Genomic DNA, 21,647 nt, shown 5'->3' on the forward strand with positions numbered 1-21,647 from the left:
GTTAAGGGCTCTGGACTCCCACATGGCTAACTGTGATTCGAGTCGTGGACCTGGTGGCTGGCTTTCTCCTTTCTCTTTCTCTCTCACTCTGTCCCTCTCTGGTCTAATTTGAATAAATAAAGCTAAATAAAATAATTAAAAAAAAAAAAACCTCCTTCCGAGACCCCCAGCCCTCCCTATGCCTGTCCTGAGCCCCATGGGCCCCCACTGCTCACCTGCAATCCAGTCCACTGCGATGCCCTCCACGCGGCCAATGCCATTGGTCACCACATCCTCTCGCCACGTCTGGTCCCGCTTGGCCCGGCTGCTGGTGCTTAGGCCCATGTCCACCCAGTAAATGGTGTCATTTTCTGGAGACATAGGAACCGATGTGAGGATGCCAGACACGGCGGGTGGTCCGATTGTGGGGAGGGGGACAGGACACAGGGGAGTGAATGCTGGAGGTGCCAGGTGCTTGGGGGAGGTAGGGGCGGGGCAGCTGTGGCAAGTGTCTTGCCAGAAGCCAGCTGGGTAGCCTGCCATATCCCACTGGGACATCAGGGCACGCCACTCCCATGTCCCGTCCCACTGCCCCACTGCCAAATGGCTCACCAGCGTGGAAGTCGATGCCGACAGCCAGCGAGGTCCCCGACACTGGGACCAGGGCATCTGACTTGTCATTGGGATCCAGGGGAATTCCCCGGATGCCCTCATGCACAGAGTACAGGAGAAAGGAGCCCACACCTGAAACACAAGGACACCTCAGGCCCGGGCCTCACTGTGTCCTTCACGCTCGGTGCCTGTAACCCTCAGGTAACAGCTCTCTGCTTCCCCTTCAGAATCCCCCTTCACCTCCATCCTCAACGTGCACACACGGCCCAGCCTGAGACCTGGAGCTTGGGAGGGGAGGTCAACCTGGCTAGGAGCCGGGAAGAAGCTGGCCCTTCCGGGGGACCGCTGCAGGACCTGTAGCCACCACGAGAGGGCAGCAGAGGCTCGGCTGTCTTCTCCTTCACCCCAGTCCCTTAGGGAAAGTCTGGGAGGTTCGGACAAGACGGTCAGGACTGGATGACTCAAAAACGTAGCTGGGCGTCCAGCCTGGTTTGAGTCTCCTCTTTGTCTCCCTCTGTCTGGTCTGAGCCATACACTCCTCCAGCACCTAAAACTGCGCATTCCCAGCGCCGCACTCCTGTGCCAGTCTCATTCCCAGTTTTCCCATTCATGAGGCACCACTATCCACGCACCCAAGAGGCCCCCATTGCCTTTATCCCTTTGCTACAGCATGTCCCAAGTGAATCCCCAAATGGGCTCTGGGGGCTCAGGCTCTGAGAAAGAGGATGAATGGTCTAGTGAGGTTGGAAGAGCCCCAAACACTGGAGTCCTCTAGAAAAATCCTGTGAACGCGAGCACTTCCAAGCCTCTGAGAAGCTCTGCAGTAAGAAACGTAAAACTTGGTTCAACCCAGCATTTCCTTCTACCCACATCAGAGGGAGGCTCCCAGGAGAGCTGTCCCTGCAGCTTGTGAATCAGTTAGCAAGTGATTGTGAAAGTCTCTGAGCCTCGTCCCTTCTCTTCAGCCCAGCCCAGGCCCAATCATGCTCTCACGCTCTGACTCTGAAAAGCCTCCTAACTGGTTGGACTGCCTCGGTTTCTCCCTCCCATCCTGCCCGCCAGATTAATCTTTGCTGGCCTGGAGCCCCGCCTCCCTAACTCCCAGCCTTATCACTAGGCCTCCACACACCCTGCCTGCCAGTGGGTCTCGGCCTGGGCCCTTGTGCACGCCCCGCTATCCCATCGGACCTGCGCTTTAGCTATCTCCCCTGCCTGTGTATAGGCCTTTTTTGGAGCCACACATCCCACTTCCACTTGTCCTGTGACACCTGCCTCATAGACACCTCTTCCATGAAGCTGGCCCTGACTGCCTGCGAGGTTGTTTCTCCACGATCCCATTGCAGGCACAGGACAGACAGGGCCACTTCACGGTCGTTTCCCCTGCATGTCGGCCCCACCTTCTGGTTAAGGCTGCCAAGACAGGGAAAGGGGCAGGGGCTTGTGGCCCCAGGTTCCCCAGAGCATCCAGCACACTGAGGAATTACGAAGCTCCTAACCCAGAAGGCACTTAGTCATACCCACTGAATGGTCTTGTCCCCATGTAGGAGAGTGGGGGGCTAAGGAGTAGGAGGCCAGGGGCTGGACACTGACCCTCGCAGGCCTGCTGGCCACTCCGCAGACTGTAGCCGGCCGTGCACATGCAGGAGCGGGTCGTCTCTGACGTGGGCAGGCAGAGCTGGGAGCAGTCACCATTGTTGACACTGCACGGGTTGGTGCCCTCGTGGTCTGGGGTAGGGGCAGGCAGAGAGAAAGGGTTAGGTGGGCCTTGTCAGGACCAGAGCCAGGCTCAGGCTGCTCAGGGGCAGAATGGTCACTGCCTCTACCCTACTGGGGGTCACTACCAAACCCAACTCTCAGCTGTGTCCTCCTGGGCCCCCCGTCTTGCGACCAGAGCTGCTGTGATTTCGTGCGTGGGAGGGTGGAGCCTAAGTCGTCTGGCCCGCTCACTCCCTTGCCCTGTTGATTCCACAGTCCTCCTCTTGGCCAGAGTCCCGAAGCCGCTCCCCACCACCACTGGTGCCTGTGACCCCCGAGCGCCCGCCTCCCACCTACCCAGCTGGATGCCCTCGTCGTAAACCTTCATGTGCATGACCAGGGTGGTGCTGTTGCGCAGGACCACTGACCCCGAGCCGTCAGCCTTGTTGCAAGTGCCCATCTTCTCCGACACCTGGTCTGCCCACCACAGCTTGTCCCCTGGGGCGGCAGGAGGGGATGAGACTCTTGGGGAAGCCCCGCCCCAGCCCTTCCGAGGGGCCTGCTCCCAGCCAGCTCCTGTCCCTCACCCATGATGGCCAGGGCGGTGGCCTTGCCCAGCTGGCTCTGCATGGCATCGATGACCTCCAGCCCACTCCCGTCCAGGTTGCAGCGGTTGATGGTGTGGTTCCCGGAGCTGACCCAGTACAGTTTGCTCTCAGGGAAGTCGATAGCCAGGCCTGGAAGCGGGTGGGCGTGTCACTGCCAGGGACCCTGGCGCCAGGACCAGGGATGCAGGGGTGGGATGGCGGGGTGTGTGAGCTTCTGGGGAGGCTGGTGGGGGCAGGCTCTGAGCTGGGAATGGGAGGAGGCTGAGGGGCCACTGAGGGACCCTGCGGGGGCTGCAGAAGCAGGCAGGCGAGTTCATACCCACAGGGCCCTTCTGGCCACTGAAGAGCAGGGTGCGATTGCTGCCATCCATGTTGGCCATGCTGATGTTGTCACCGTCGGTCCAGTAGAGCTTCCTAAGGAGGTGCCAGGAGGGGAGGGTCAGCGCCCACTTTCTCCCAGCCCCAGCCCACTACCCCCCTGGGCCCAGGACGCACCCTCGCAGCGGGTGGACCACCAGGCCATGGGGCTGCTCCAAGCCTTGCACCACCGCGTTCTTGAAGGAGCCATCTAGCCGGGCCACATTGATCTGCTTCTTGTTGGTGTCGTAGCTTGTCCAGAACAGGTTTCGAGACACCCAGTCCACAGCCAGCCCGTGGGCGTTCGGCAAGTCTGGGGGCACAAGCAGGGAGTCCATGTTGGCTGCTGCAAGGACACACTGCAAACAGGGAGGGGCTGGCGCGGTTGCTGGTTGGGGTCGGGCAGCCAGTATGAAGCACTGGGTGGGAATAGGATTTGGGGAAAACAGAGGGCAAGGGGACTGAGTGGAGGCCTATATCCACAACTACTGGTGCAGGGGTCCAGGGCCAGGACAGACCTGCAGAGACGACCGTCTCCACACCCGTGCCGTTGATGAAGGCCCGCTTGATGGCCTGTGTCCGCACGTCGGACCAGTACACGCGCTGCTCCCGCGCATCATAGTCCAGCACAGTGACATTGTCGATGTCAGGCACCGTGAAGGAGATGATGTAGTTGTAGTAGGGGGCGTCCAGGTCCACGCCCCGGATCTCCATCTGACGTGCATACAGCAGGAACTTCTTAAACTCTGTGGGGCACGGGCCGGTCACTGAGGGCAGCCACCTGCCTCCACGCCTCCTTGCCACCCTCTGTTCCCTCCTGCTTGCTGCTAGCCCTTGGCTGTGGAAAGCACCCCCTGGGGGTCGCCTCCCTGACAGGGACAACCGCTCCTCACCGCGGTATCCTCTGGCATCTCTCCCACCAGGACCTGCCTGGCTGGGACTCTCCACTTAGCAAGGAGCCCGAGGGCCTGCGGCCCTGCTCTGCAGCCCATGTGCCTCTGGCTGCTGAGGGAGGGCCCTACCATAGCAGGTGGTGTTGTCCTTGTGGAGCTTCATGAGGTGGGGGCAGGCGCAGGAGACGGTCCGGTTGTAGTTGATGAGACACAGGTGGGAGCAGGGGCCCCGGCCTCCGTTGGCCTCACAAGGGTTGGGAGCTGGGGGCCAGGGAGGGAAGGGAAGCCTGAGAACATCTGTGACTTGTCCCGACCTGGCCTTTCTCACTGGAACAACCTCCCTACCCAGTCTCACCCTCCCTGTCCGAGCATCCCCTGCAGCTAGACCCCTCTCGGTGGCTGGACATTCCGCAGTCACCAGGCTGCACCCTTGCCCCCACCTCAGCTGCCTCCCAACACAGATCCCTCCTCCGAAGGGTCTCTGAGGGCGTGGGTCCCCTTCCTGCTGCTGGCGGGCGTGCCCTTACCCATGGGCTGCCGGGAAGGGTGATACACCTGCAGGTCGAAGGGCTGGGTGTTGGTCCTCTGCACTACGGTGACGTTGTGGCCAGTCCACTTGTTGGCCTTGGCCAGTGTGTTTGTCCGCCAGTCAGTCCAGTACACCTCCCCCCCATACAGCGTCACTGCAAACGGGTGCGACAGGAACTCGTGTCCCCGAAGCACCTCCATGTGGCCGGAGCCGTCGTAACGGGCTGAGTAAATGGCATCTGACCTGAGAGCGTGGTCGGGGCAGAGTGAGGATGCCAGCCGGGTCAGCCCTCTGGCACACGGCCAGGGCGCCCACCCTGAGCCAGGCCACATGCTCCCAGTGCATCCCCGGAGCACTCCCTCCTCCCAGCCCTGCTGGCCAGAGAAGGCAGATGGAAGGCTGTGGTGTGAGACCTGGGGCCTAAGCTCCTGCTCTCAGACCCGAGTCCCAAGCCCTTCAAGGGAGGCTCCCAGCTCACTTTTCCCCAGGGCCACACAGGGCTTAGGTGAAAGTTAAGTTGCCCTCTCTGGGCAGCCCAATTAGAAAGCTTCTTCCCCTGGGCAGACAGCCCCTAGTAGGTGCAGCTCTGTAAAGGCAACAAGGACCCCGCAGGTGACAGGCCGGCTTCTGCCCTCTTCCACCTGCCCTCCCCTCAGGCCTCCCGCAGTGCCCAGGCCTTTCCTGCTTGCGGTTCAGAGCCCAAGACCTTCCCACCCCCTCACTCATTCTGCGGTCCTGTCCACACCCCCAGGCCCCGGGTGCTGCCGACTTGGGCCTCCCTGGGGTGTGGTGGAGGTGCCGACCTGGCGTCGATCCAGAGGATGCGCTTCTCCAGGTAGTCTACGGTGAGCCCATTGGGCCAGCCCCCAGAGCCTGTCTCCCGGTGGACGGTCCGGCGTCCAGCCCCACTCATGGAGGCTGCCTCGATGCGGGGCAGGCTGGCGTCCCAGTCCGTCCAGAACAGGATCCTGGAGAGTGGGGAGGGGCAGGGAGGGCTGAGTCAGGGCCTAGGGTCGGGGCTGTGGTGGGAGCCCATGTAAAGGGTAGGAGGGAGTGAACAGCACTGGGGAGACAGGTGTCCCCGGCCAGGCTGAGTGGGAGTTCAGGGGACCATGGGGCCAGAGAGGGCTGGACAGGGTCCTCACCCGTCCCGGGGATCCAGTGCAATTGCCCTCGGGTGCTCGATGTCACCAGCAAGAAGGGTGGTCCGGAGGGTCCCATCCAGCTTGGCCACCTCAATCTGGTCCAGGTTACTCTCCACCCAGTAGATGTTGCCTGCGATCCAGTCTACAGCCAGGCCCTCAGGTGTGGCCAGGCCATACTGAATCACCACCTCGAAACTGGTCAGGGCTGGAGAAGAGAGGGCATGGAAGGTGAGCGCCCCCAGGGTAGGGTGGCATGCGTGTGCAGGATTCTGGGAGCACTGGGTGACCTATCCTCAACCTTGACACCGCAGCCAATATGGCCGAGGTACCCAGGTTCAACAATGGGGTTTCCGACACTCAGGCCCCCGACCATCATGAGGTCACGAGGGCGAAGCCTGGAGGAGAGGTGGGCTGGGGCAGCTACCTTCTGCAGGCAGGTCTAAAGGCTAACCTGTGGGAGGAGGCCAGCACTGGGCGGGGGCTCTCGGGAGACAGATCTACATGGCAATGGTCATAGAACATTCTAGAAGTCACCACACATAATGTCTGCAAGAGGATTCCTGGCTAATACATCTATATGTGTCCTTCGTTATTTTAGAAACTGTTGTCTGGTGTGAATATTATTACAGTCTACTTAGCCATCCTCTCGCGTGGATGGATATTTGAGATAGTTTCAAGGTTTCTTTTTCTTTTTTCATAATTTTGCTATGGGGCACATGCAATCACAGGACAGACAGAGAAAAGGAGAAAGAAAGAAAGCACCCCCGGGAGAGATGGTCATGATATAATCCCTTCTCTTGGGATTTTGGGCATGCATGCACACACATCTGGCGTGTGTCTCAAGCCCCTGAATCCAGGACTCACACATGCAGTTGCCAATGCGGGATCCACACCACCAGCTGGCTCTCAAATTTTCTTTTCTTTTCTTTTTTTTTTCTCAGAATAATCGTATTTAGCTTCATTTATTTATTTTAATTTGACCAGAGACGGACAGTGTGTGTGTGTGTGTGTGTGTGTGTGTGTGTGTGTGTGTGTGGGGGGGGGAAAGTGAGAAAAGCAGCAACTGAGAAAGCAAGCCACCAGGTCTGGGACTTGAAACGCGGTCGGCCACGTGGCAGTCTGGTGCCCTTAACCACCATGCCACCTGCCAGCCCCTCAAGTTTTCTTTATTACAAACACAAGAAACTTCTCTAGTAAAATATGCCTCAGTCAGGGACCAGCAGGTGGCATGGTGGTAAAGGTGCTGGACACTCCCATGGCTGACGGTTTGAGTCCTGGACCTGGTGGCTTGCTTTCTCACTTTCCCTCTCTGTCTGTCTCTCACTGGTCAAATGAAAATGAACGAATGAATGAATGAAATTAAACAAGTAATTCTTTTTTAAAAAATGTGCCACTGCTAAGTGTGTGCACAGATGTCATCTTCTCGGGGGACCTGGACTACATAACTGAAGCAGCCCGTTTCGATCCCAGTGGCATGCCCACTGCCTAGTGTATACAGCAGGTGCTCGACCTCGTGGCTGGCAGAAGGAAGTCTGCCCTGGGATAGAAGTGGGGTCCAGGTGCTCTGTCCCTTACGTGGCTTTCTCCTTTCAGACCTGCAATTCTAGGATTTGGGGAGCTGAGCTCCAGGCTGATCTTTGTTAATTATCAGGCTGGCAGCTCTGCTGACGATAATTACGGGGCGTCAGGCACTCAGACCCACAGCAAAATCTAACCCAATTAACAGGAGTGTGGGGGAGGGGCGCCTTAGACTCCGGAGCCACCTGGATCCAGGCCTATGGCCCTGAGAGCTAAATGCCCCGTCTGTGTGCACCCTGCCCTGGCATTGGTCCCAGGCCCGGCCAGAAGGTCACCTCCATTGTCCAGCAGCTTCCCGCGGTAGATCTTGTCCTCCACCACATCAGTCCAGTAGAGGGCACTCTGGCTGAGGTGGAAGTCCAGGGCGATGGTGTTGCGCAGGCCGGGCACCAGGACACTGTAGTCCCCTTTGTGAAGGTCAATGCGCCGGATCTCATGGCGGTTGGAGAAGATGATGAACGGCTTGAAGGGGTCTGGGATGTGAGGACACGATGGGGTCAGTGAGAGGCTTGCTGCTTCTGTGCACCCTACCCTGGCGCAGGCAGGGCCTCTGTTGGCCCAGGCACTAGGGGCCCGGCTGGACAACTCAGCCTTTGGCATCTGGCCACCCCAGCCCAGCCCTCCGCTGTCGGGGGCCTGCCCCGGCCTGCCTGGCCCGCCAAGCCACCCCTGACCCGTGTCTCACCCAGGCTGCGGCAGCTCTCTCCATCGGGCTCCAGGACCCAGCCCTCATAGCAGGAGCACTTCACGCTGAACTTGTTCTGGTCGCACTTCTGGCTGCACTTGAGGTGCTTGGCACAGTAGCTCTGGATCTGGCAGGTGTGGTTGTCAGGCCCCAGCTCCATGCCCAGAGGGCATGAGCACACGATGCCTTCGCCAGGTGCCACTGAGCAGTTGTGGCTGCAGCCACCGTTATTCAGAGAGCACTGGTCTGGGGGCAAGCAGTGGACAGGCCCAGGTCAGAATCTGGAAGGAGGCAGGTCCACAGCCCTGCTGGGCCCCAAGCTCTGGGTGCTGGGGACTTGGGGCTCCCTGGGGTGTGGCAGAGGAAGTGGGAATTTAACTGGGCTCCCAGGCACGGGCCAAATTTGTCTTGGTGTTTGTCCATGGCCCCCTTTCTTCATTCCTGCCAAGTCCCTGCCCCAATGCTTCTAGGTTTCCTCAGGACCAGGGCTGGAACCCAGCACCCACCACCCCACCCCTCTCCTCTGGGAGCACCCAGCCTCTTTCTGGTTTCTATTTCCCTGCCCACTTTTCGACATACTATATTTTGCCTTCTCCCTGCGAGTGTCGTTAGGATCAGGGTTCAGGGTTTGGGGGGCGTCCTGCCCCAGCTTCTTCAATACACCCTGGAATCTGCCAGCATGACTGACAACCTGTCAGTTCTCTGGCCAATCCCGGCCGGTCCCAGCCAGTCCTGACCATCCTTATCTCTCATTCCTCTCCTCCCAAGGACTGCGTGCTCTGCCTGGCTCAGGGACAGATAAGGCTACTTACTGTTCCTCCCTTCTGCTCACACCACTGGGCCCTCCATGGCCCGCCCCTGCACTCCCTCAACCTCATTTTCTTTGATATTGAAAATGCAACCCCTTGAGGCCAGCAAGGGCATAGTGGTTATGTCGCTGGACTCCCACATGGCTGACTACAGTCCCAGTCCTGGACCTAGTGGCTGGAAACTCACACTGGGCAGGTGTGCATGCATGCCCAAGACTAGGGAGGAGAATGGAGAAGGGATTGCAGGATGGCCATCCCCACTAGGGGATGTCTCTGTCTCTCTCTTCAGAGCATATGCTCCCTAAGGCAAAAACCTATAAAAAAAAATAGAAAAATAAAATTCACACTCCTTCTCCCACCTCTCACTCACTCTCCATGTTGTGCTCATCCTTGGCAGCCCAGTTAAATTCCCACCTCCTCCAGGAAGCCTGCCCTGACCATCAACACTCAGTCCTGGTGCCTTCATCTTACATGCCCTCTCCAGTGACTAGTGTGAGTGGGGGAGAGGGGGCTGTGCTGCAGGGAAGGAGTGCATTGTACTGTCTTCACAGTGCTCCAGGAGCTATGTGACTTTAAAAAAATATATTTAATTTTATGTATTCATTCATTTATTTTAATTTGACCATAGAGAGACACACACAGAGAGAGACACAGAGAGAGAGAGAGGGAGGGAAAGAAAGAAAGGAAGCCACCAGGTCAGGGACTCGAACTGTGGTCAGTCATGTGGGAGTGTGCAGCACCTTAACCACCACGCCACCTACTGGTCCCCCCCTTTTAAAAAAGAATTATTTATTTAATTTTATTTATTCATTCATTTATTTTAATTTTACCAGAAAGAGACAGAGAGAGAGAGGGAGAGAGAGAGAAAGAAAGTGGGAAAGCAAGCCACCAGGTCTAGGACTCGAACTGTGGTCGGCCACATGGGAGTGTTCAGCACCTTAGCCACCGCACCATGTGCTGGTCCCCTGCCCCTCCCTTTTTTAAAGAATTATTTTATTTAACTTTCTTTCTTTCTTTCTGGAGAGGTTTTGCTATAGGGCGCGTGCGCTCACCATAAGGACAGAGAGAGACAGAGAGACAGAAAGAAAGAAATCACCCCCTAGGGGGATGGCCACACCGCAATCCCTTCTCCTCCATTCTCCTCTCAGGATCCTGGACACACACGCACACGTGCCCGGCGTGAGTTTAAGCCCGGGTCTGCGACTTGAACCTCAGTCAACTACATGGGAGTCTAGTGATGTAGCCATTATGCCAACTGCTGGTCCCCATACTTATTTATTTTAATTTGAACAGAGAGGAATAGAGTGAGAGAGAGAGAAAGTGAGAAAGCAAGCTGCCAGGTCCAGGACTCGAACCATGGTCGGCCATGTGGGAGTCCAGCGCCCTTAACCACCACGCCACCTGTCGGCCCCCAGGAGCAGTATGACTTTCAGCCAGCTCTTTCACCTCTCTATGCCTTAGTTTCTTAGCTGTAAAGTGGAGATGGGCTTAGTACCTTCTTCGTTCAGGGCTCCTCTGTGGATTAAACCTTATGGAGTGACGCACTTAGCGCAACGCCACGGCGGCCCTAAACCAACATGGCCCTGGCGCTGCTCACTGGCAGCGCAGCTGTGCTCTCCTCTCAGGCCTCTGCCGGTCGGACCCCTACCCAGGTACCCTCCTCACTCCTCTGGCCCAGGCCTCACCGCAAAGCTCGCCCTCATCCGAGCCGTCCCCACAGTCGTCATTGCCGTCACACAGCTTGTCCGGGGGCAGGCAGACAGAGGTGTTGTTGGCACACGGATGCGAGGGAGGCCTGCAGGCCAAGGACTCGCAGTTCTCCTCGTCCGAGTTATCTTCACAGTCGCTGTCGCCATCACACACCCACGCTTTGCTGATGCACCGGGCTGAGGGATGGGTGTGGCATGAGGGGCCGCGCCTGGGCAGCTGGGCACCCCTGCCCTTCCTCTCAGACCCAGTGTGCATCTTGAATTAGGGTCCTGACTGCAATGCTTGGGGTCCGCTAGGAACCTTGAGACTTTTTCTGTCAAAGTCAGAGACAACAAACAGGCCAGGACTGTGCAGGAAGTGCTGCACCTCAGCTCTGGCGAGGGTTCTGGAGCCCAGGGTCCTGTACATGGCCTGGTCCCTCCTGCCTTCCCCTACGCAGGACGCGCAGGGCTCTCTGTGCTGTCTCCTGTCCGCCCCGCCCCCACCCCACTTGGCACAGTGCCCGCTCCCTTCCCACCTGCTCTAACACGACTCCTGCTCTTACTGCCCGTTCCCGGCTCTCCCACCCTCCTTTTTACCCGAGTCTTTGCAGCCAAATTTGACATTGGGGTCGCAGACGTGGGTCACTCCTTCGCAGCTCTTCTCATCACTGGAGTCCATGCAATCGGTGTCGCCATCGCAACGCCATCGCAGGGGGATGCACAGTCCGTCCAGCCGGCACTGGAACTCATCAGTGTGGCAGCCGCCTGGGGGCCTTGTGGCTGCAGGGGGCAGGTGGAGGACATCAGGAGGAGGGGGTGTCTGGGGTCGGCCATGCCGTCTCCATCTCCCCTCCAGGGCTGTGGACTGAGGCAGATCTGTAAGCCTCCAGGCCTGGCTCAGGGACCCCAGCGGACAGCTGGTCTCAACTCCCTTTTACACACATGACCTCCATGGGAGAAGCGATTCGCTAGGCCAGACCTCACATGCCTCCCACTGTAGCTGTTTCATTCATTCATCCCAGTTTCGAGTGCATCCTGTGTGCCGGGCACTGTTCCAGGTGCTAGCCCTGAACAAAGCGAGGTCCTCGCCCTCACAGAGCCCACGTTCTGGCAGGGAAGACATAACACACAGACCTTGGACATGGCTGCAGGGACTGCTAAACTACGGAGACAAGGCGAGAGGGAGATGAAGAGAGAGTGAGCTGTAAGTGAAGGCCCGCCCCAGGCAGAGCGATCGGCTGATGCGGCACCTCTGACAGGACAGTGCTGGGCACCTTCAGAATTGCCCAAGAGGCCAGGGATGAGCGGCAGGCACGGAGCTCAGACAGGTAGGGGAGGGGCCTGCGGGCCGTGAGACAGGCTTGGCATTTATTCCAAGCATGCAGGGAGCCAGAGAAGGCCTGAGGGCAGGGCTGGGGCACATCTGACTCATGTTCTGTCAGGATCGCTCTGGCTGCTGCACTGAGATCTGGCCCAGCGGCCAGGAGAGGGGCAGAGAGCTACCCGTGAGGCACAGACCTGAGCCTCAAGGCTCCCACTGCTGCTGTGCGCCCCATTCCTCATTCTCCGGGCCATGAGCACGGTCACCTTCTCACCACGCGCCTGGACTTTCAGCGGCAGCCACTCAGCTGAGTTTCCATCCTCGGCCCCTGAACTCCTTTGCAATCTGATCCCCTTCCAGGCTCATCTTTCCAAAGCACCTCCTACGCCACGTCACCTTCCAGCCTTGAAGTCCTCAGTTCTCCTGTACTCCCCACATCAAGCCTCTGCCTGACTTACACCTGCTGTGGTGATCTGTCCCCTTAGGGGAACAGCCTCATTCCCTGCTGTTGCTGCACGCTCCACCATCACTCTCCAGAAGTGCTCGGGTTTGCTCTCTAAATCTTTATTACAGGCATCTCCAGGTGACCCCAAATCCCCATTGGAAGACTCTTCCTCTTGTCCATTAACCCACAGTCTAATCCCTCGGCAGGGCCCAGCTCACATCCCATCTCGTCCTGAGTGACCATCCCTGCTCACAACCAGAGGTAAAAGTCACTCTGATCACGAAACCCCGGCTCCCCAGGGCTCGGCCTTTTGTATCTCATAGAGAAGGAAACCCAGGCTCAGACGAAGCGACTTGTCCAAGGCAGCCCACTATGCCTCGAGGTCCCTTCTCAGCAGTCCAGGCACTGCGCCTGTCCACCTCACCTGACCCTTTCCAGAGACAGCCCTGGAAACCCGGCGGCTGTGTCCTGAGCCTCCTGTGACCCTCCCTATTCTCCCTGTTGGGGGGAGCTCACAGTGGGTGCTTGATGCTTATTGTTATTACCCCCACTGTGTGTGCCGTAGCTCTGTAAGGCAGCGGGCGTAAGCTGGTGGTCCATGGGCCAGATGAGACCCACAGGAACATTTCGGCCAGTAGGTGTTTTTAAAACTTTGGAGTGCATGCCCAAGATCCCGCCGAGAGGAGAATGGAGAAGGGATTGCGGCATGGCCATCCCCCCTTGGGAGTGATTTCTCACTTTCCCTCTCACTGTCTCTCTCTCTGGTGAGCACAAGCACCCTAAGGCAAAAACCTCTTAAACAAAAACAAAACCAAAAACACTCACTGCCAGCTGTTGAGGACTGAGTTGCATCTCTTACAGATGCTGCAGTCCTAAGTTATACGACCTGTGGATGTGCCCTTATTTGGCAGTAGTGTCTCTGCAGATGAGCAACTTAAAATGAGGTCACTAGAGTGGGCTGGATCCAAAATGATCAGTGTCCTTAAATAAGGGGAGATTTGGACCCAGAGACAGACATGCACATGGGAGAGCACCATGAGAAGACACAGGCAGAGCTGGGGTAAAGCATCCACAAGGCGAAGAACGCCAAAGACAGCCAGCAAACCAGCAAAAGCTGAGGAAAGGCCCAGAACCGAGCCCCTCCCAGCCCCTGGGTGATGACATGGCCTCAGGCCTCCAGCTCCATGGCAGTGAGACGGTGTATTCCTGTTGTTTAAGTCACTTAATTTATGGTACTTTGTTACAGTGGGCCTAGGAAATTAATACGCCAATGTTAAAAATGCAGTACATTTCACATAAACTCTGCGTTTCTGGCTTCTCCTGCAGCCTGGCAACCCTAGTTCAACATTTTCCCATGGTAACGATCAGCCAGAGCTGAGAACCAAAGTCCCTCAAGAGGGCCTGTGCCCTCGCGGACGTGAGCTCAAGCTCCCCTAGTCTCCCTGGGCCCTGGAGGACTGGGCACAGGGAGCTCGCAGACCAGCCCTCTCGCCTTTGCTCCCCTGTGCTCACGCACTCCTCCCTTTAGCATCCTTTCTTCGAGCTATTATTTACTAAACTCAAGCCCGGCTCTGAGTGCTTTTCGTGCACGATCTCACCAAACCCCCACATCAATGCTATTCTTACTCCACTTTGAGACGAAACTCACAGAGGACCACAGAGATTCAGTAACTTGCTCAAGGTCACCAGATAACAAACTGCCGAGCTGCAACCCGAGGTCACCCGCTGCAAAGCCCGTGACCTGGGCAGTGTGTGGCAATGATGGGCCGACAGCCTCCCCTTCCCGCAGGCCTGGAAACTCCTGAACGAGCAAAGCCCTGTCTGGGCTTTCTCTGGTTCCCAGATGGTGGCCGACGCACAGGGGGTGGGAGCCCAGATGGACAGACCGGTGCCCCCCGCCCCGCCTCAGGTGCCCACCCTGGTTGGTGCAGTTGGCGTGTGTCTCATCGCTGTAGTCTCCGCAGTCGTTGTCCCCGTCACAGGTCCAGTGCTCGGGGATGCAGCGCCCGCTGTTGCACTTGAACTGGGTGCTGGAGCAGGAGTGACTGCAGCCAGCCTCGTCACTGTTGTCCCCACAGTCATTGTCTGGGGGAAGGAAGAAGGGGAGAGGCGAGGAGCGAGTCAGCAGAGCAGCCTTCTCTATGACCCCAGCTTGGGCCCCTCACCTGCCCATTCCCACCCTTGGTCCACCCCGAACCCCCAATGAGAAAATAACAAACAGAAAAGACACAGAAACTGCATAGACTGCAGCATGCACCATGGCCCGCGGGGCGGGGCAGGGCGGGCTCCGGGAGGGCCCCTCCCTGAGCCTGGGAAAAGCTGGGGGTGGGGAGCAGGGAACGTTCCTTTCCCTTTTGTGAGGGTGTAGAGGCAGGGGTCTGCTTGCTCTTAGAGGAAAGGCAGGGATTTCTCCAGCCTGGGAGGAAGAGGGTAAGTGGAGTGTAGGTGAGAAGGGCTGGAGTGAGAAGGGCTTTATCAGGCCCCATGGAGCCCAGAGCCCGGGCATTGCTGGGCACACGGGTGTCTGCCTGAAGCTGGGAAGGGTTGGGAACTTCTCGACAGGCTGACTGCACAAATGTCCTTTCCAGGTCTTGGGGCAGGGGCGACCTGACTTGTGTCTGCATCTACGAGATGTGCTAAGACTGAGGTTGGCTGTCTCCCAGGGACTGTGTTCCTGCCTCTTTTCCAAATGGACCGGCTTCTTTAACTCTCCTTCCCCACTATGCCTGCGCCTCTCTGTCCTCTGAGTGGTCCCTTTCCCTCTCTGCTTCTTTCCAGCCCTGTGTTTCCCCCTGCTTTCTCCTCTCCTCTCCTCTCTGTTGCCTTTCCTTCGCAGGCTAGCAGCTCTGGGGCAGGGAGTCTGAGGGTCCTGGGGGGGCAGCCGAGGCCAGCTGGGGCTCGAGGGTGATGGTGCATGTGCTTCTATGCACTGACCGGCAGGCTCAGGACAGGTCTTTTCATCAGAGCCGTCCCCACAATCCTTCTCTGAAACACAGAAACCGCCAGAGCGACCATTGGCACATAAGACACGGCACAGGCGAGGGGCAACTGGTGCTGACCCAGCGCAGCCTCTCACACGAGCCAGGGCTGGGGTGCTGGGGCTGCGCGCCACAACATGACAGCAGACACGACAGAGCCTGAGACGGCACACACAACGACCATATGCTCACACGGTGACATGCACGGTGGCCCTGCAGCTCCAGGCTGACCACCAGACGGGGTCTTGAACTTGGAGCCCAGAGCCCGGGGGTGCAGCAGGGACTCCAGGAGATGGCGGCTTTCAGGAAGGAGGGAGCTGGGCACCAAGCTCTCCTTGCTCCCCCTCTGGCCCTTCTCACTCCCTGTCCCTGGCCTCTGAGCTGTTCGAGGGCAGGCAGCTGGGGCCCTGCCTGGGTAACGATGGTGCGAACAGGTGCTGGCAGGGTCTTCTCTCGGCCCCTCTTGGCCTGCCCCCCGCATTCCCGGCTCCCTTTTTCTTCTCCTGGCCAGCCCAGTAGGGCCTCAGTGTACTGGAGGGAGGCCCTGTCTTGACCCTAAAACCCTTTCGTTTATTTCATTCAGGGCCTGGCTAGGACTTTGAGCTTTCCTAGGAACCAAAGCAGGTGAAGGGAGGCTGGCTCTTACCATTGTCACATCGCCAGTTGATGTTGATACATCTGCCATTGTTGCAGGTAAACTGAGTCAGAGGGAAGCAGGTGGGATAGGCTGTCGGGGAGAAAGAATAGCTGAGTAGGGCCCCTACAATCACACAGCACAGGGCAGGAGGTGGCGCCGTGGTGACGCACCTGGCCAAGGTCCCGGGGCATCCTAGAACCTGTCTGAACACACAGGACACCTGTGCACACGTGCCCTGACCGGGCCGGCTCCAACTGGGGACGGGTCAAGGAGTGAGGGCCCCGTTGGGAGTGTCTCGTGCTCTCTCTCATAGAAGAAATAAAACTTACACACACAAAATGCCACGGTACCATAGTACATAGTACCATAGCACGGAGTAGGTGGGCACGAGGCCCTGTCAGACAGGGAGGCCAGACAAGGCAGCAGCACCTTGTCTGAAGTCCTGCTCAGAGACCCCAAAGCCAGGCCTGCACGGTGTACTTTTCATGCGTGAGTTCCGAGTGGCATGCCAGCACTGTGACGTCGGTGTTCTTATTACTCCTATTTTGTTGACAAATCTCAGAGGCCACAGAGATTAATTTGCTCAAGGCTACCCAGGTCCCAAGTTGCAGGGCTCTTCAACCCCTACCCTGATGCACGCTGCCATGGGCTCCTTCCCACCCAAGCCCAGCCTGGCCTTCCTGCTGTCCCTCCTACCACACGAGGCTGACTCATCAGAGCGGTCTCCACAGTCGTCATCCAGGTCACATGTCCAGGAGATGGGGATGCAGCGGCCACTGGCACAGGAGAACTGGTTGGGTGGGCAGGTGCGGGCTGGGGACAAGGCGGGGCGGTGTGAGTACCCGTCGTCCCCCCCCTCCTAATTTCTTTTTCTCCTCTATTTTTAAAAAAACTTATTTTAAGGGACCAGCTAGTGGCATGGTGGTTAAGGTGCTGGACTCTTACATGGCTGACTGTGGTTCAAGTCTTGGGCCTGGCAGCTTGCTTTCTCACTTTCCCTTTCTCTCTCTCTGTCTCTCTGGGCAAATTAAAATAATAATAATAATAATAACAAGTGAAATAATTCTTTTTAAAAATTAAGTTTTAAAAATTATTATTATTGGGGCTGGCAAGTGGCATTGTGGTTAAGGGTGCCAGACTCCCACATGGCTGACCACGGTTCAAGTCCCAGACCTGGTGGCTTGCTTTCTTACTTTCTCCCTCTGTCCCTCTCTGGTCAAATTTAAATTAATTAATGAATTAAAAAAGAAAAAAAAAATTATTTTTAGACAGGGTCTTGCTGTGGTGCCTAGGCCAGACCCACAGCAAGACCCTGATCCTCCTGCCTCAGCCCCCTGGGTTGCTGGGGTTCAGCTACATGCCACAGTGCCCAGCTTTCAGGTCGGGCCAGGAATCAAACCCAGGCCAGGAATCGAACCCAGGTAGTCCCATTGTGCTAGGCACAGTGTCCTGACAGCATGCACCAACCATGCTGGGCCCTCCTCTGCCTTTTGAGACCTTACCCCCCAGAGCCCCAAACCACTTCTCTCAAGGACCTTTGAAACGATCTGCTTTGCTGCACATGGATGCCCTCCCCATCTCCCCAGGGCTCTCTGTGTCCTGCATGGGAAGGCCCACCGTGCTCGCTCATCTCAGCCTAGAGCCGAGCTCCACCCCTGCACGGCCTCCATTCCCTCTGCCCTGGAGACCTGGCGTTTCCTTTCTTTCCTTCCCTGTGGGCTCCTCTGCTTTCCCAGGCCTGGCTGCCCCATCTACCCTGCCTCTCTGACTGAGGGGTCCCAGGGTGGTTCCCCCCAGCCCACACCTGAACAGGTGGCATTGGACTCGTCTTCACTGTTCCCGCAGTCATTGTCCCCATCACAGAGCCAGCGGTTGGGGATACACCGGTTGTTCTCACACTTGAATCGATCCGAGGGGCAGGTGTGCTGATCTGCGGACGGATGGGTCGGGGGTCAGTGCGAGGGTGGGGCTCCTGGCTCTGGACCTGTCCAGGGACAGGCGAAGCCAGAGCTGAGCTGCCTGGCAGGCCTGCTGCCCAACGGGAGGGGAGGCGACTCACGGCAGAGGGCTGGGGCCTCGTCGCTGTTGTCCAGGCAGTCGTTGTCCCCGTCACACTTCCAGCGCTCCTGGATGCAGCGGCTGTTGGCACAGGCAAACTCGCCCGGCTGGCACTGGGGTGGGGGCACGTAGGATGGGTTCGCTGTGGGCACCACAGGAGCATGAGGGGGAACATCAGACCCAGGTCGTGGGACAGGCGCTGAGCTCCCCGCCACTATTTTGTTAGTTTTTCTATTTTAAAATAATACACAGAGTGACATTTCCTAGCACATGACCGTTCATGAAGAAAAGATTTGGATAGAGATGTTGATTCTTTCTCTAGCAACAAGGATGATGTTTAATAATTCCTATACTTGAAGCTGGCCCCATAGTCTAGTCTAGGGAGCTGGATCCCACATGACTGACCAGGGTTTGTTTATTTATTTATTTATTTATTTATTTATTTTAAGAATTATTTATTCATTCATTTTTAAAAAGAATGATTTAATTTGTTTATTCGTTCATTTTTAAAAATTTTATTTGACCAGAGACATACACAGAGAAAGAGAGAGAGAGAGAGAGAGAGAAAGCAAGCTACCAGGTCCAGGACTTGAACCATGGCCAGCCATGTGGGAGTGTTCAGCACCTTATCCACCATGCCACCTGCTGGGTCCCTATTTATTCATTCATTTTAATTTGACCAGAGAGAGACACAGAGAGAGAGAGAGGGAAAGTGAGAAAGCAAGCCACCAGGTCCAGGACTCACACCGTAGTCAGTCACATGGGAGTGTCCAGCGCCTTAACTGCCACGCCACCTGCTGGTCCCAACTGACCAGGGTTTAAATTTCAGCCCAGAGGCTTGAAAAACACACCAGGGACATGTACGCATGCTCCAAATCCAGATGGAGAAATGGAAGAGAAGGGATTGTAGCAGGCCCATTCCCCATGTTGTTTTCTTCCTTCCAATCTCTCTAGTAAGTGCACATGCCCACTGGCAATTAAGACGAAAATCCCTCTACTTCGACGTGACCAGAGAATAAAACAGCTTCTCAGACAGCCTGGAGCCCCTAACACTCCTGTCCTACCATGCAGGCTCTCCCAGCCCCACCCTGCCTTCTCCATGAATTGGCCTTGGAAGTCACCTCTGGGATCCACAGGGCCCTGCCCTGCTCCCTGGACTCACAGATCCACCCACAGCATGAGCACAGCCCTGGAACTGTGCAGTCCCCCCACATTCCCCAGCACCCACCTGGCCATCACCATCTGCCCAGGCCATTAGCAGTAAAATTCTGTGTCCTTTGACTATGTTTGTAGTGGTGACCTCAAGAAGACCAGGACTCCCACACCAGCCTGGCCCCCGTCCTGAGACCTGACAGCTCTGCACGCCCACTGCTGGACTCGTCTGCCACGCTCTCTAATCTGTGAGACAGCCCGAGGGGCCCGTGGTGGCCGTTTTCTCCACACGTGGGCTGTGGGCCTGAGGGTGGTCGTGTCCTCCTTGCTCTTCATCCCTGCTCCTTGGCTCTACTTGACCTCACCTTTGTTTTTTTTTTTTTTCTTTCTTTTTTTGGAGATAATTTTTTGTTATAGGGTGCGTGCGCTCACCAGACAGACAGAGAGAGACATAGAGACAGAAAGAGAGAAATCACCCCCCGGGGGGATGGTCACGCCGCAATTCCTTCTCCTCCATTCTCCTCTCGGGATCTTGGGCACGCACGCACACGCGCCCGGCGTGAGTTTTAAGCTACCAGGTCCAGGACGCGAACCGTGGTCGACTACGTGGGAGTCCAGCGACATAGCCATTACGCTAACTGCTGGTTCCCTTGACCTCACCTTTGTGAACAACCAGCACTGACTTTCACATTATTACACCAGGCCAACCCCTATTTTCCCGGGCCCCAGGCCAGTCCCTGTCATCTCTGGGGGGCTTTAGCTCCTGGCTCAATGTCACTTTCTCTGTCCAGGCAGAAAATCCTTCCATTACCCTGACTTTTCCATCGAGGCTCTTGTCCCCGCCCAAACTCAGCCACTCACCCTTAGCTGTCCGCTCAGGCCCACAGACCCACGTGCACTTCTGGGACTCTACCATAAGGAAGCCCAGAATACGGGAAGGCATGAACATACGAGAGATGGCAGAGGGGGTGAGACTTCTTGGGTTCAAATCCTTGCTCTAACTTTGGGCCCCATTTCCTCATCTGTAAAATGGGGACAATACAAATACCTTCCCTGCAGAGGTGTTTTAAGGAGGTACTAAGTGACTGTATGGGGAATGCTTATAGCCAAGGGCACATTTTATAGCTATAATTATAACGAAAAACTGGAAATAACCTGGAATCCAACAGCAGAGAAATGGTTGAGTGGATTATGAGATGTTTACTAAATGGAGTATGTTTTAGCCATTGAAATGCTGCTTGCGTATTCATGGTGTACTGTCGAGTGACAAAGGCAGGAAACAGAAGAGCACGGCAGGACGACTCCGTGTATAAAAGCAAACGCACAGGGAGATGCTCAGAGGAGGCTCCCCAGATGGGAATGGTGCTTATCTATGGGTGGTGGAATCTGGGGCAACTTGGACTCAGATTTTCTCCTTTACAATTTTCTATATTATTTACTTATTTATTTTTAAAATGAGCATGACCCACTTGTAATAAAAAACAAAGCTATTTAGAGGCCGGCAGGTGGCATGGTAGTTAAAGGTGCAGGATTCCCACGTAGTCAACCGTGACTCAAGTCCCGGATCTGGTGGCTTGCTTTCCCTTTTTCTCTCTCTGTTCATATTTTATTTTTTCTTCAATAAGTAACTTTTAAAAAATAATCATTTTATTTAACTTTATTTATTTTAATTTGACCAGTGAGGGATAGAGCAAGAAAGCGTGAGAGAGAGAGAAAGTGAGAAAGCAAGCCACCAGGTCCAGGACTCGAACTATGGTTGGGCACGTGGGAGTCCAGTGCCCTTAACCACCACATTACCTGCCAGCCCCTCTCTCTGCTCATAATAAAGAATAATAATGAATGAAAATAAATAAATTTTATTTTTAAAAGGCTATTTAAAACGATGCCATAATAACACAGAAAATGCCACACATGAGCCAAATAAAAGCAGACGACCTTTCACATACATCAGGGTACCAGCTATGTAAAACAATGGCAGGACAGAACCCTCCAACCCAAGGAAAAAGGGTGCTGTCCAACTGACCACCATGATGCTAACAACGCGGCAGTGTTCCTTGGGGGGATTCGGGCTTTTCTTCTCCTCTCTGACTGCCAATATTTTGAAGGACTCATTGTCCTTTAAATAATGGGGAATACGCTGAGAGGAAATTAGGACGATTTTCCTCCTTCCATAGCTGTTCTGTTCCTCGCTAGTTCCCCAAGTCCCGGCCACCCCCCAGTACTCCTTACACTCAGAGCCTTCCCCACTCTCATGCTTTGCTTCCAATTGCATCCCACAGGGCCCCTCGCGGCCTCCGTAAGCCCCTAACTGGGACCTTGGAAGCCTCCTGTGACCTCTCTGGGGGTCCTCCCAGCCCCAGCCCCAGCCCCAGCTGGGCCCCTCGTACCCAAGCAAGTGACGCCGTCTGTGTCCAACACCTGGTCCTCAGCGCAGGCACATTGGCGGCTCCCGGGGGTGGCCAGGCATAGGCTGCT

At 56.4% G+C, this 21,647-nt stretch overlaps 1 protein-coding gene across 1 annotated transcript in view; it reads right to left on the reverse strand.

Moving 5' to 3' along the window:
- The window catches only part of LRP1 (LDL receptor related protein 1), a 94,583-nt gene that overhangs the window by 35,939 nt on the left and 36,997 nt on the right, over positions 1–21,647 (reverse strand). The window contains 21 exon segments of the mRNA XM_027769638.1: positions 592–723; positions 2,182–2,316; positions 2,644–2,784; positions 2,874–3,023; positions 3,214–3,308; positions 3,390–3,564; positions 3,770–3,997; positions 4,274–4,405; positions 4,672–4,916; positions 5,477–5,641; positions 5,819–6,023; positions 7,672–7,869; positions 8,082–8,327; positions 10,576–10,776; positions 11,179–11,361; positions 14,265–14,432; positions 15,972–16,052; positions 16,659–16,775; positions 17,767–17,892; positions 18,022–18,162; positions 21,560–21,647. The exon segment at positions 21,560–21,647 is cut by the window's right edge and continues 3 nt beyond it. Of these exon segments, the coding sequence (XP_027625439.1) occupies positions 592–723; positions 2,182–2,316; positions 2,644–2,784; positions 2,874–3,023; positions 3,214–3,308; positions 3,390–3,564; positions 3,770–3,997; positions 4,274–4,405; positions 4,672–4,916; positions 5,477–5,641; positions 5,819–6,023; positions 7,672–7,869; positions 8,082–8,327; positions 10,576–10,776; positions 11,179–11,361; positions 14,265–14,432; positions 15,972–16,052; positions 16,659–16,775; positions 17,767–17,892; positions 18,022–18,162; positions 21,560–21,647 (3,352 nt within the window).

Source organism: Tupaia chinensis, unplaced genomic scaffold (assembly GCF_000334495.1).
Source record: "Tupaia chinensis unplaced genomic scaffold, TupChi_1.0 Scaffold150006_1, whole genome shotgun sequence".
NCBI lineage: Eukaryota > Metazoa > Chordata > Mammalia > Scandentia > Tupaiidae > Tupaia > Tupaia belangeri.